This window comes from Alligator sinensis, unplaced genomic scaffold (assembly GCF_000455745.1).
Source record: "Alligator sinensis unplaced genomic scaffold, ASM45574v1 scaffold602_1, whole genome shotgun sequence".
NCBI classification, from domain to species: Eukaryota; Metazoa; Chordata; order Crocodylia; family Alligatoridae; genus Alligator; species Alligator sinensis.
The window spans coordinates 2,793,296-2,808,404 of NW_005841976.1; the positions used below are offsets into that span (position 1 = coordinate 2,793,296).

Consider the following 15,109-nt stretch of genomic DNA (forward strand, 5'->3'; position numbering starts at 1 on the left):
CACAGAGGTAGTTAGTCATTTAATCTGAAGTCAGGCAGAAAGTAAGGCAGGATGTAACCATAGTCTTTACAGGTGATCCAAGGGTGGGGTGGGGTGGAGTCACTTTAATTAGAGTGGCTCTCATAGATGCTCTAATTAAAGCACCCACAGCACCTCATACATTCAGTATCCCACATTTCAAAGTGGCAGTGGGGGTATTTGAACCAAAGCTCATTCAATGAGCTTTAGTTCAAGTGTCCCACCATCATTTTGAAGTGTGGGGACACTGAATACACAAGACATGGAGGTTGCTGAAGCATGCTAATTAGCAAGCTCCAATGCGCTATAATTACAGCATATCGGAGCAGTGTCCCTGCACTACTTAGCTCAAAGAGGCACAAGCATTTGTAGGCGACAGTCTACTTTCATCAGATTCTATGAATGGACTGGCAGTGTTTGGCAATGTTAATTCGTTCATAGCATCTCACAAAGTAGGTTGTTGCCTATGAAATTATACCTCTCTGAACCAGTTAGTCTCTTTGATGTGACACAGGCATTGTCCTGACCCTAAATCTGAAGCTGGGACCCGCAAATAAACTCCAGCTTCTTGCCAGCATTCATGTATCCGGCCCTTCAGAGCACCTGTACTAGTGGTAAAGAACCACGTAATAGTGGATCTTCCTCCTAATGGCCACTCTTCTTGTACTCTCATTGCTGCTATGGGGGCACCATCACAGCTGAAAGGCTTCCCTGGGCAGCTGGCCCCACCAGCACACATAAGCGCAGCCCAAACTGTGGGCAAAGGTGGTTGCAGTAGCTGTTACCATGATCATGTGCCATCCCCAGTAAAAGCTAAGCTTAAAATGATACCAAGTTGTCTTGTAATGTCATGTACGAGGTAAGGCAATAACTTAATTGAGTAAAAATGGTCAGTGCTGTGTGATATTGTACCAAGTCTCGACAATGGCCCTGATTACACTTTACCTGGTTCTTCCAGCAACAACCATCATAACCCAACTGCCAGACCACATACACATCCACGGGCTCCTGGTGGGTCCACTGTAACAGCTGTGCTGCTAGAGCATAAGGGTCAGTGGCAGCTAGCAGACGGCATGGGAAAGTTTATACATGCCCTCTGCTAGCTGTTGGATAGCAGCGCAAGCCTTCTTCCTCCCATTCACCTTCTCCTACCCCCCATTCAAGAGAGGTGGAATAACTCTTCTGGCAGAAAGGGGAATTGAACTATGTTGGCAGAACATTGTAGAGTAGACAAGAGTTGTGTATCAAAGTAAATATGTTATGAAACAGCTTTCAATTCAAATTAAATTGAAATTACACAGTGATGAATTCATTAAAATATAAATACTCAACCTTGACCCTTTCTGGTGTTGGCTATACTGACAAAATAAACTTCCTTTGATAGATAACCTAAGGTATCACTCATGGTAGTACTACTAGCTATGAGGATGCAATGAGAAATGAGTCGGGTCCTCTCTCCACAAACTTTTCTCTTCCAATGTAGTCTTATGTTATCCACTCTGTATCACATCTTCTATATCTAGCTGCCTTTTAAAGTTGTTGTGTTCTCTTCTTCATTCTCCTGTTGTGTAAATTATTCTGTTCTTACTGGAAGCTACCCTGAACCTTTGTTGAGAAGGGAGGCATATAAATATAATTAATTAATTTAGTCACTAGACTGGGAAAAAAATTAGACACACCTTCTATAGAAGAATCACTGTTGATGTAAGCAACTGCCCGTTCCTGAAGAACTTTGACATTCTCCTGTAGTTGTGGAAGGGTAAACTTGTTACTTGGTTGATAGCATATGGTCAGGATGTTTTGAAATGAGTAGGATTAGGAACGAAAATTATTCAGGATGAGTTCAGGTAATAACTGATCATACTTTTTAATTGTTCTGTTCAAAGCTGCCAGTCCTATAATTTGTTTACACTTTAGAAGAACTACTGCATGCAGATTTTCATGATTAGTTAGGTAGTGTTTATATTATGATTGCATCTACAGCTCCTGATAGAGGCTCAGCTGTGCTTCAAATTGCAGTTATACCCTGATCCTAGGAGGAACTCCGTGTAGACAGACACACAGCATCTGCATGGAGCCCCACTGACTTAAGTGGGGCTTTCACATAGGCTCCAGCGCAGGAAGGCACAGTTCATAGCTTGCTCATCTAGCATGCTTTTTACTATTCTATATTTACCTCAGCCCACTCTGTGGAACCTAGTAATCCAAATTCTTCTGCATCCCAGCTAGCAAAAATAATGGTTCTTCTAGGTCTCCAACCTGTCAACACACAGTTAAATTCAACTTACAAGAGAGAAGCCTAATAAAGACCCCCACAGTTGATAGGCACTTTAAAAAAATCCCGCCCCTAGACACCCACTTATCACATCAGACTTGAACTTTCACCAATCATCAGTTTTTAAATTCTCAGATCATTACACCCACTGTAATATTCTATTGTAAATAACAATAACAGTGTCACTGTACATATCACTAAATGGCTTATGATGCACTAACAATGAGAGTTACTATGTAATCAATTTAGATTACATGTCATGGTAAACTCATTGCAGATATATAACATATTTTCTTACATACCACATACCCCTAAATAAAACAGACACCTTGTTTCTGGAAGGTAGAATGTAGAATCTCCCCCAAGAGTCATGCCTGATTGTGTGACATAGGATAAGTCCTCTTTGGAACACAGAGGGTGTGTCTACACATGCTTTTATGTACACCTAAACTAAATGTGCATTAGCCTAATGCACATTAAGGCATGTGCCTACATGTGCATGTGCTAATGCGCATTAATGTGGGTGTAAGCCAATGGACACACACTGCATTAATGTGCATTAGCATGTCTACATGTTTGCTAATGCAATTTAACTATTCACACATAAATTTGATACCTGCTTTATGCAGGTATCAAATTTAGGCTCAAATAGTCTTAAATCACTATTTTCAGGGTGCATTAAGGGTGCGCACATGTAGACACATGCTGTTAATGCACCTTAAAAATTGGGCTAATGCACATTAAATACGCATGTGAAGATATGCCCAGGGTGTCATCCCAGGAAACAGTCTAGGTAAGTAGAAAGTTTCTTCTGCCTTGCCCAGACTGTTTCCAGAAGAACTTAATCTAACATCGCACAGGGTTAGGCCTCAGACCCTTGAAAAAACTGCTGTGGGCACAAACTACAATGCTCAGTCTTTGGCTGTGGCTATGAAAGGGTTAACACAGAAAACTGCCCCTTCCCCTTACTAAGCCAGATACAAGCAGCAGCCATCTTGGTAGCTGTATGGCATGCCCAGTGGACACATCTACATGTGCTCCCAACCATGCAGTTAGTACTGTGCAGTCATTTAGTACTTGCTAAAGCAAGTCCCAGTGGCACATGGGTCATTTCTGACCCTACTGTGCAGTAGCAGGAAGCTACTACATAGTAGTAGCAGCAGCATGGTTAGTGCCCAACAATGCTGTGTCACCGTAGCTCATTGCTATGGTAACATAGCATCTCATGGAGACACACACAGTGTCTCCAGACTAGCTTCTTTTCCAGTGAAGAAAAATTAACTTCCCCACTTAAGGTACACACTTCAATTTTGAGGAGGCTGGTTTTTAGGGAAAAGGTGCATGTGGTATGTATGTAAATACAGCATTTAAGAATTTCCCCGTGTGTCCCAGGTTTATGCATCCATACACACAAATCAAAAGAGATGCACACAGAGAGAAAATAGCCTCACAGAAATTATGTTTTCCCCAGCCCTTGTGATTTACTTCTCCCATTTACAACAGATTAGTTACCTTCCATCTTCAATTTGCCAAAACTCCGAGCAACCTCTTGAAGAACAGCTGTGCCAGTGGTTGGATCAATACCACCGAATACCCAGGAATCTCTATGACCTCCCAAGATAATATACCTGTCTGGAAACAGACATACAGAATATTTTAAAACTGAAAATATGCATGGGTTATCTGTATTCAGTCTTTTCCTTTAATTCCAATCAGTTCTTTTGGTTTCTTGCCAATTAATTTAAACTTTATACAATAAGGCCTTTTTTCAAAATAAAATCAGTAGTTCCCTGCTGATCTTACTGCAGTTCACAAGCCAATACAAAAGTACTCTGCAGTTTTTCCAGGTTATTAAATTTGTACCTACATGGTCTGCTGCTAAAAATCTTTAGCATTGTAATACAGGTAGGGTCTGCTCTGTTTGCCTGCTCCTTTTCCCAGCTTTCCTGTACCTCCCCTTTCTTTCCTGCTATGACTTGAATATTGTTTGTTGTTAGGGAGTGTGGAGTTCAGACCAATAGCAGCCCTGCGAGTAACCTAGTCTGTCTACTCAGGCCAGTCCCCCTACCTGCGTCTTTTATCCACTTGCACCCACACAATGCTCCCTCTTTAAGGGGTTGCTCTCATGGGTTTCTGACAGCGTGTTAGGGCTTCAGCTTCCATAGCCTGGGCTCCCTTTTCTTCTCTGGCCACACCCCACCTTGGTCCACTGTCTAAGACATCAGGACTAGGGACAGACATTACACACACACTGGTTTAAGTGATCAGAAACTGGTTTAGACCTATAACAGAACAGACATTCAGTGCACGTAAACCAGTTTGAAAATGGCTGAAACTGGTTTGAGATAACCCTGCTTGAATGTAGTATCAGACTTAACTGATTTGGGTCAAACCAGTTCATGCAATGTCTGTCCCAGACCCCTTCCTGGTTTAAGTTAAATCAGACTCCTCCAGCATCCCTTGTGGCTCCATCTCAGTATGTTAGTTTCTGCATCATGGCTTGGGGCTGTTTCCTAGTCCATGTAGCACACCCTGGCACCCTGGTCATGGCCTCCTTCACCCCTGTAGCCACAACCTGGTCCTCTGGTCACAAGCTTAAACCAAACAAAAAAACTCAAGCCAGCTGCTTCAAAAGAAAACTAGTCTCCCTTCTTGGGTAAATGCTGCAGGCAGACCTTACCTGTTTAGAAGTCTTTTCCCCAGCTTCCCTGGGTGGCTTGTGTGCTTTTCTATCTCCAGCAGTGCCTGTGCTCTCCAAAACTCCTTTCCCTGCTGCAAGCCCCTCCATATGATATGTCCTCAACTGGGCTTATATCCCCCAGCTTAATCTCTTTCTAGGCACATGACTAAGTCCACTCCACCCAGTGACCAGTTGTGGCCAGTTGCTCATTAGCCACCTGGCCTTATCAATCCTGGGCTCAGTCCACCTGCGCTGCTATTCTTAACTGCCTTTCTTTTCTACCCCCACTAGTAACAGGGGCAGGGGTTCCCTTTTACAACCATATAACTTGGAAAAAAAGTGTGAGAAAAAACCCAAACTGGATCCAATTGATTGAGCTTTTTAGATGAGCCCAAGTTGCAGAATGCAAAACAATGAACAGAATCAGGTATGAGGCCTACTGTTCAGGTATCGGTCCTGGGGCCTACAATGTTCAACATCTTCATCAGCGACTTGGACGAGGGGGTGGAAAACACATTTTCCAAGTTTGCCGATGACACCAAGATGTGGGGAGAGGTAGGCACACTCGAAGGGAGAGAGAGGCTGCAATTAGATTTAGACAGACTACAGAAGTGGGAGGATGGTAATAGGATGGGCTTCAATGTAGACAAATGTATGGTGCTGCACCTGAGGAGAAGGAACCCAGAGCATACATACAAGCTGGGGAGCTCCCCACTTGTGAGCACAGAGGTGGAAAGGGATCTTGGAGTCATTATTGACTCCAAGATGAACATGAGCCGCCAATGCCAAACCGCAGCCAGCAAAGCCAACCGCACCTTGTCGTGCATCCAAAGATGCATCTCAAGCCGGTCCAGAGAGGTGATACTCCCCCTCTACGTGACACTGATCCGGCCTCAGCTGGAGTACTGCATCCAGTTCTGGGCACCGTACTTTAAGAAGGATGTGGCCTGCCTTGAGAGGGTTCAGAGGAGGTCCACCCACTTGGTTGGAGGGCAGCAGGACAGGCCCATAGAGGAGAGGCTGAGGGACCTGAACCTGTTCAGCCTCAGCAAGCGGAGGCTGAGGGGGGATTTGGTGGCTGCCTACCAACTTGTTAGGGAAGATCAGCAGCAAATAGGAAGAGTCCTATTCCCCCCAGCAGCACCTGGGGTGACGAGGAACAATGGCCAGAAGCTGCTGGAGAATAGGTTCGACTTAGAGATTAGGAGGCACTATTTCACTTTTAGGGTGGCTAGGATCTGGAACCAACTTCCTAGGGAAGTGGTCCTTGCTTCAACCAGTGGCGGGGGGTTAGACTAGATGATCTATTCAGGTCCCTTCTGACCCCCAACTGCTATGAAACTATGAAACTATGGAACACCCAGGCATTTACATTCAGAGTTTTAGATACAAGAACATGAAATAAATTTGGATCCAGACCTTAGTTCAGGGTCTGGACACTCTAGCAATGATGGAATTAGGATCCAGAGTCCTGTTCATCTCTTTGCTAGGGCTTCATCATTTGTGTTGTGCTAGAAAATGCTGGGATCAGGCTGTATGAGGGAATGAGGAGCCAGGGAATCTCTAAAACTGGGATGTCTTAGACCAAGAACTATCATTCTTTTATAGGTCTCTGGGGAATATTGTGATCAGTGTGTCAGGATGACCCAACAAGCCTTCCCCTCTCCAAATCTCGAAGTTGAACCTCAAGCTACATAAGAGTATCTTAAGTCTATACAAACAAACCTCACCTGGTTCCACAGTTCCTCTGAGGATGCCAATAACATTGTAAATTCGTGTTATTTTATTGTTAGTGTGGACATGCATCCTAATCTTTCTGAAACGAAAAGCAAGAGAAACAATAAGATCCCATGTCCTCAACAACAATAACCTTTAAAATGCCATTCTGATATGATATAGGTAAAAGAAATTCTTACCACTGCCATGTATCAATAAACACTGATTAACACTTAAAAAGTTGAAAAAAGAATACATTTCATTTTTACGTCCTAAGGATTATAATCCAATCCTACTATCTAACCTGAAGTTCTTAGTTGCTTTTCAGATTTCTGTCAGTTCCGTCTGAAGGTGAGACTCCTGCTGATCAAAGAAACCAAGTAGAAATCTTGACCTTCAGACTGAACTAACAGATCCCTGCTGATCAAAGAAACCAAGTAGAAATCTTGACCTTCAGACTGAACTAACAGAATTGGAAAAGCAGCCAATAATTTTGGGCTATTACAGAAACATGCATGGTATAACAGCAAACTATCAACTAATGCGAAGACGCGAATCTACATGACTTGTGTAGTGTCATCCCTGCTTTGTGGTTCAGAAACGTGAAATACATATGCTAGGCACATCAAGAAACTGAACAACTTCCACATGAGATGTCTACATAAGTTTTTTAAAATAAAGTAGGAAGATAGAATATCAAACACAGAGGTACTGAAGTGTGCAGGGCTGACACTCTTAGAAACCACTATCAAGAGGAGGTTGCGATGGAACAGCCATGTCAGGAGAATGGGAGGAGACCATATGCCCTAGAATATTTTGTATAGTGGGTGTCTGGTGTGCCTAGCATACCAGACCTGGTTGGACCAAATCTACATGTCCGAGATTTGAGATGGCTCTAGAAAGTGGGGTACCGCTTTCACCCTCTATGGTAGTACCATGACGTGTGCAAAAATTATATGAAGTCATTCAACACAGAAAGCTGGGAGGAGCAAGCAGAATTCTGTCCAGTCTGGAGAGAACATCTGGCACTGGGTACAGCTCAACATAAAGCGGTTTTCATCTAGAGAATGGAAGCAAAGCGAGAAAGAAGAGAGCAGCATCCTTTAAACTTGAACTCTGACTCAGACACCACATGGATCTGTGAAACTTGTAACAAGCTGTGTCGCTTTTGAACAGGGCCAGCTTTATGGGTGGGCAATGTGTGTGACTGCCCAGGGTGCCGTGGTCAGGGAGGGTATCACATACATACACATACATGTGAGTAGCCCACACTCACAGTATCATTCTCCCCCTGCCCTGGCCTGGGCCAATCAATCTCCACCCCAAGCTGGAGGAGCAATGCCCAGCCCATCCTGCCCCCGACCTCCAACCACTGCTCAGAAGGAACTGGGCTGGGCACATGCAGGTTGCATGGCACCTGCTCCAGTCTGCCCACCTTGCTCACACACAGAGCAGTGGTGCCTGTCCACCCACTCACCTGCCTGGAGCACCATGCTGCTCCACCTCCCTGCCAGACTGAGCCCCAGCACCCTGCCCACCTGCCTCAGCCTCTGCCTGCAGCAGTGCCACTGACTTAGGTGCGTGCAAAAATACAAGTTCACCCAAAGCACCATTTTCCTTAAGGCCAGCCTTGCCCTGAAATTGGGTTTGTCAGCTACAATCAGATTCATCAGGCATCTGACTAGACCTCTTACATGTAAACCATGATTCAGAGGATTAACAGTTGCCTACGATCTAACAAGTTGCCAGCTCTTCTGCCGACTAGTTGTATAGCCTATAAATCACAATAGTTCACACTACCCATCTCTAGAGTAGGAATAATCATATAAAACTTTGTGCCAAATTATCTTGTAATGTATGAATGTAAAACTTTGTACATGGCCAAAGTGCTAAACAGGATTACTAATTTACAGGGTCTACGCTAGTGCTGCGGTATTTTTATTTGAAATTCTTTATTGACAGCAGGATACTGTAAGGAAAAACCATCCAACACACGAAATCCCTAGGCTTTCAAATTTCTTCATAGAATTTGTCACTTTGGTATTAATTAGAAGTCCCATATCAGATCAGCACCAATATAAGGAAAATTGACGGGCACTTGACTTTTTTGGCCGATGTGGCTGATAATGTCACTGATAAATGCCCTGTGCATGTACACAGATGCAGCGCAGCATGCAGGTGGCCAGGAGTGCAGCCTGGCAGCATGCAGAGCAGCCAGGTCTGGCTGGTAAGTCTGTTGTGAGCAAAGGGGTAGGGAGAGGGAAGGAGCGTGGGGCAGGGGCACAGATTGAGGCCCTCGTAGTGAGGGAGGGAGAGGGAGTGGGGCAGGGGCTGTGGCAGGTGCTCCCCAGCTGGGTGGGGTGGGGCATGGGATGGAGCCACGAGTGGCTTGTCTGTGATGTGCGGGGAGGGGGGTGGCTCCTGCCGCTGCATGCAACCCAGGAGGGCATGGGGGGCGGGGTGTGCCCCTGCACCTGCATGAGGCAAGGGCAGGCTGCCGCAGTGGGCTGAAGCAGTGCCAAGGGGGAGTGGGCCGGGCTGTGCTCAGGGCGGGAGGCAGTGGTGCTGGGAGGAGGGTTTGGAGGGGCTACTGTGAATTTTGGGATGGCTGCATCCCCTGTAGGCCCCCTTCCAGCACCACTGCCACCCACCCTGAGCTCAGCCCAGCCCAGCCCCCTGCCAGGAAGAGCCCAGCACCACCCCGGCCTCAGCCCAAAGCAGCAGTCCGCCTTCATCCCATGCGCAGATCCAGGGACACCCCCCCCTCCATGCCCTCCCAGGGTGTGCGCAGTGGTGGGAGCCACCCCCCCCCCCATCTGCCCCCCCAATGCCCCTTACCTCCCCCACCCCTTCCACCACAACAGACGTACCAGCCAGAAGCTGTTCTCCATGCTGCCAGGCTGCATATCAGCAATCGGATTGGTATCGGCTGATATGGCTCGTTAAAAATCAGCCATCGGTATCAGCCCCCAAAAAATCTCTATTGGTGCACTCTTAGTATTACTTAGGCGCATGGCAGTAAAACATCCTAAAATCCTCATAAAACATACGAGTAAATTAACATCAGGTCTCCAATTCACACACACATATACACACACACAAAACACTGGAAATCTATTCCATTTTGACACAATGCTATGACAATACTTACTTATGCAAATATACTTTTAACAAGCTCAAAACACTAAGCTGCATTTTTATAGAAAAGTAATGATAAAATCTGATTAAATGGTAATTACAAAAGTTGCTGTCAGAATGGTATGTAACAACTAAACAGTGAAAGCAGAGGAATAAATTTAATATTTAAAAAAAAAATTAAGATGGCAGAGTAAAGTGTTAAAGCTTTGTCAAAAAAAGAACTCAACAAACAGAAATGAAAACCCATTATGAGCAACTCTGTAAATGAAGGGTAAATATTCAATTCAGCTTCCCTCTGTAAAACAAAATACACATTTGTCTGCACTGGGCAACATTTCAATGGCAAACCTATATAGCTGTCAAAACCAATACCTTCTTCAAGACGGATAATGAATTTTTGCCCAGAAGAGAAGCTAACCTGAAAGACTTGGGCCTGCAAATAGTAATACCATTGATTAATTTTTCATATGTGAGTAATAGTCCCACTGGGCTTAACAGGACTATTTATATTCTTAATTTCTCTGTTGCTTAAGTTTATGCAGGATGAATACATACTAAGTCCAGGGCTGATTCTCTAGGATCTTACTTAAAGGTTACAATCAAGCAGGTTAGGATATTTAAGAAATATCAAAAATCCTTCTCCAGTTCCTCACGAAATGAGTTTAGCATCCTAACATAATGTGCTCTGTTAATTTATTTTATTATTTCTTCTCTGTTTATTGCCCTCCAATCTGCTCAAAACATTTGCCTGGTTTGTCTCATAATAAAATCTATTCTGTCAGTGTTTGTTTGCATGCCTTAGAAATGTTAATTGTATTTTAAACACAGGTACTGAAATTTATAATTTAAAGTACATCCATATTCCTGGGTGGAAAGGGACATAACACACACATCATCACTATCCCATCCTGTTCATGATTGTCCTCACCATCTACCCGCCCTCTTGTGATGGAACATGACCTCTGAAATAACTGCAGCCAGGGTTTATGTTGCACATTACTGTAGTAACACAGGGGTTGGCAACCTACAGTCTGCAGCCCAGATCCAGATCAAATGGCTCTACAGGCATGAGGCTTCAGCAGAAGGAAGCTTCAGCCATGGGGAGAAGGGGAGGCAGCAGGTGCTTTCACCATGGTGCCATGGGGGAAACTGCTCACCTCTGACCCAAAATGGGTGACTCCAACCCACAGCCTGAAAAGGTTGCCAGCCATGACTGTAATGTAATCTGCCAGATGGAAACTAGGATGGAGGAGCAACATTCACCCTATTGAAAAACTAGGAAGAGACAGCACCCACCATGTTATCAACCAATTCTCTGTCAAACATGGTTTGTGAACCATACCACTACTACCAGTGAAAATGACTGGTTTTGTTTCATTTTGCAAAGTAGTATATGTATTTTTTTCCACACCTTCTGGAGAAACAGCTGCCCTCTGGGATCTAACGCCAAAGAAAGGTCCTAGAAAGACTTCCATGGGTGTGGGAAAGGACAAGAGTAAACAACTGCTTAGGCACTTAGGCAACTTAATGAACTGCTCCTTCCCCTCCCCACTTCAGATTACTAGTCTCTTGTCACCTTAGTTTTCAGAAACAATAGGAAAGGACAGAACCAAACGTAAAGAGAAGAGGGTTTTAAATATATGCTTTTCAGTAGAAAAAGACAGACCTCATTGTCCAATGTTACATTTTAAAGATGGAAACAGTGCCTTAACTTAGTATAAGAGTTAGGAAGAGAAATATACGAAGTCAGATTCACGGGAACAGAAGAGACACCATAGTAGGTCAGACCATGGGTCCATCTAGCCCAGTATTGTGTATGCCACAATGATACAGAGTAGATGCTAAGGAAAGAGTATTTGTTCAGGGCCTGTCCAGGCTTCTTATTGCACTAGACCTATACTGCATGAATTTGTCAAAATCTTCTTCTGAACCTGGTTAAGCTGTTGATTTCTACAACGTCTTATGGCAATGAGTTCCACAAGATAATTACAGTACCCATTGAACTTGATGGCATCCAGTGTCCAAAAACAATGACGGTCTTGCCATTGACTTCTGAGAACACTGAACAAGTCTATAGTTTTAACAATTTAGTATAGTTTCAAATACTAATGATCATCCAATAATACTATTTTCCCAAAGGGGACTTAATTTCTTCTCTATGTTTCAAGGTATAAAATTCCTCAAAACCATACACATTTCCCCCTTAGCTTTGCTTGTCTCCCTCCCCACCCTCCCCGCCCTCCCTTTTATTTTTTACAACAGAAATGCTCAGACAAACCTTGCAGAATAGTTTCCCATAAATCCAGGCCCTACGTTGTAAGGCACATTGAGGCTTCCTATCCAGCTATCATCAGGTGCTGCAGGTCCTCCCATGATGCTGTTAAGCGAAAACCAAGACAAATACAGTTGGTCAATATGTAAAAAGCAGAAGTCAAATAGAACATCACACCTACAATCAAGCTAAATTTAAAATGTTATATTCTGCATAAGAGGTAGGCTTCAGGAAGTTCCTGCTTCCATATATCATGCTGAGTATTCAAAATGCCTGTAAATTACCTTGAGATCCAGTAAGGTATATAGAAGTTTCTTACCAAGACTAAAATAAGGATACAGATTTAAAGCAGGAAAAATAATTTTAAAAAAGTTTCTGGACCAGTATTTCTACCTTGTGGAAAAGCAGTATTTCTCCCTTGTGAAAACAGAGTTTTTATGGTTTCTTAAAAATATGTTTTTGTTCAGTTTTTTGTTTTTGCCAGGTGTTTGTCCTTGTTTTCTATTTCTGTAGTATTCATTAAAATTGTATTACACAAAAACAGTCATGCATCAGCCTTAATATATTTATACAAAGAAAGCAGTGCACACAGGAATACCCAGTCCATGTGGAGAAGACTGAAGTCCACCTACCGTAACAATATTTCTGCATCATAATAGCCAATGGGATGAACTGGGATTACGGGTATTCCTACTCCTTCATCAACTTCATATCTGAAAGTGTACTCTGAGAAACCAAAAATATTGTAATATCAAGTTTTACTATCCTCATCAGTTTGCATATTAACTAGAATTATTTTTTTTAGCAATAAAGAGCTGTTTAGTAGCTACAAGGGTCTATGTATACCCTCTCCCATTACGTCACCTCCAATAAATCAGCGTCCTGTCATAGGACAGGTATTAATACCATTGGGTGCATCTACACATGCTACTAGTGAGATGCAACAAACTGCAGCAGTAAACTTCATGCTCCCGGAGTCAGCTGCTCCTGGGCACAGTGTTTACCTGTGTGCCTGGGACCCACAGCAGTGTGTGAGGGCAGAGCATCCCTAGGCTGGCAAGGGGTCTTGTGGGGGGTCAGCCCCAGGCTCTGGGTGGTGGCATCAGACTGCAGAGGAGCTGGCTGGGGCATGAGAGTCCTACAGTGCAGGGCTAGGTGGCAGACTTTAGTACCCTCATGCCCCGGCCAGTCTCGGTTACCATATACACGTGCGTTTTGGTGCAGTAAATTACTCCGCCATAGGATAGTACTATACTATAGTAATTAATTTACTGCATCCTAATAGTGGCACACATGTACACTGTGATGCTTTACTGGGAAGCTAATTAGTCAACTCCACAGTAAAGTGCATGCGTAGATGCACCCATTGGCTACAATGGCTACTGTGACTTTAATGCAAAAAGTTTCATTCGCTGTAAAGAGTTTACAGTGTTTTTTCTGCTTGGAATTTATGATCAGCAAGGAAATATATATCCAAGCAAAGCTATTACTTCTCCTTGATGGCAGCTATAAGCCAGTTTAAATTGGTCCTCTTGAGAAACATAGCTCCTTCCAAAACTCAATAAATCCTAACTAATTTTCTATTGCTTAGCCTATCCGGTTGCGGATTTGTAAATGGTCTCACGCTTGGATCACATGTAAAGAGACTTGCCTAGAAACTGTTTTTCCTGTCTAGCTCAAAGGAGGCCAGCTGGAACAGGATGCAGTTATGACTTGAGCCTGATCCACACAAGGGAAATCAAATGTTGCTGGAAACCATTTGTGCTTTGTACTTTAAGAGAAAACACTAGCTTAATTGCTAGTGACAGGACAATTTTCAGAACTAGGATAGAAAGTACTGGTATCACATGCTTCAGGGTATGAATCTGCCACTCACCTTTTGCTGGGTAACCTGGTGTGAGAGGATCTCCTGCACCATTCAGGTTCAGCACATTCCCACGCTGGGCTCCACCTCCTGGAAGGTTCCAGCCCTTTGGATAGGGATCTACTCCAGACGCACAGTAGTCAGCAGGGTCTGAATAAAGTATAACTCCTCTGGCTCCTGCTAATATGGCATTTTTAACCTACAAAATTATCTGTCTTTAGGAAATGCCAAATGTCTTTATGCAGCTAAGACAAACCTGGACTTTATATCATGTTGCCAATTGGGAGACATGTTAGAGATCGCACATGGCAGAGCTGGAGTTGTCATTATCTCAATGGAAAAATATGTCAAGGTGTAGCACGCTGTTGCTTATGTTACCATAGCGCCAAGAAGCACTGATCATTGACCATAATCTCATTGTCCTAAAAATGGGGCACAAGACCATGTCAGGATATCTGGGTGCTATCTCATGCTCCCTGTCAAACTGACTACTTGTATAACTTTAGAAAAGCACTTACCCTCTGTGCTTTGGTTTCCCTATTACAGAGTGTTAATGATACCTTTCCCTTCAAAATGCTTCAACTCTATAGTACTCACTGGGCTTGTCTACATGTGCATTTATGCCAGCATAAATTTACTACACAGCAAGTTACTGCACAGTAAGCAGGAATAAGCATTGTCTACCTGTGCAGGCATTAAAGCACGTTAACACTATGTGTGGACTAACTTGGGACTAAAGTTAGTCCCAAGTCAGTCCACACACACAGTGGTTCTGTGCAGTAAGGCCTCTACACATGCATTGCTCCACAGTAACTAATTAGGTATAAATTTGATACCTGCATGATGCAGGCAGTGGCATACCATGGGTCCCTGGTGCCAGGGGGCCAATGCTTGCATTTGCGCCACCCCGCTCTCCCCCCTCACCCCCCGTCCACAGCCGATCGCCAAGCGGGGGAAGTCCCACCCAGCAGCTGATCACTGGGGGGGAGGGGGGGGGCAGTCCCCTGGGAGCCAGTTGCCAAGGCCAGAAAAGCCAGTGGTGAAACTGGAAGTGCTGGCAATGAAACCAGAAATGCTGCCAGGGGAGTGAATATCCCCTGGAGGACCCAGCTGGTACCCCCTCCCCCAAGCCCCCTCCTCCCAAGG

The 15,109-nt window shown here is 44.1% G+C and overlaps 1 protein-coding gene across 2 annotated transcripts in view; it reads right to left on the reverse strand.

The window, feature by feature from the left end:
- Window positions 1-15,109, reverse strand: part of LOC102387337 (N-acetylated-alpha-linked acidic dipeptidase 2) — a 54,405-nt gene that overhangs the window by 27,464 nt on the left and 11,832 nt on the right. For both annotated transcript variants that reach the window (XM_025200840.1, XM_014518708.2), the window contains exons 5-11: window positions 13,976-14,162; window positions 12,732-12,825; window positions 12,106-12,204; window positions 6,704-6,789; window positions 3,806-3,925; window positions 2,195-2,277; window positions 1,698-1,761 (exon numbers count right to left, since the gene is read on the reverse strand). In XM_025200840.1, coding sequence (XP_025056625.1) covers window positions 1,698-1,761; window positions 2,195-2,277; window positions 3,806-3,925; window positions 6,704-6,789; window positions 12,106-12,204; window positions 12,732-12,825; window positions 13,976-14,162 — 733 coding nt within the window. The remainder of the gene's footprint in view (window positions 1-1,697; window positions 1,762-2,194; window positions 2,278-3,805; window positions 3,926-6,703; window positions 6,790-12,105; window positions 12,205-12,731; window positions 12,826-13,975; window positions 14,163-15,109) is intronic.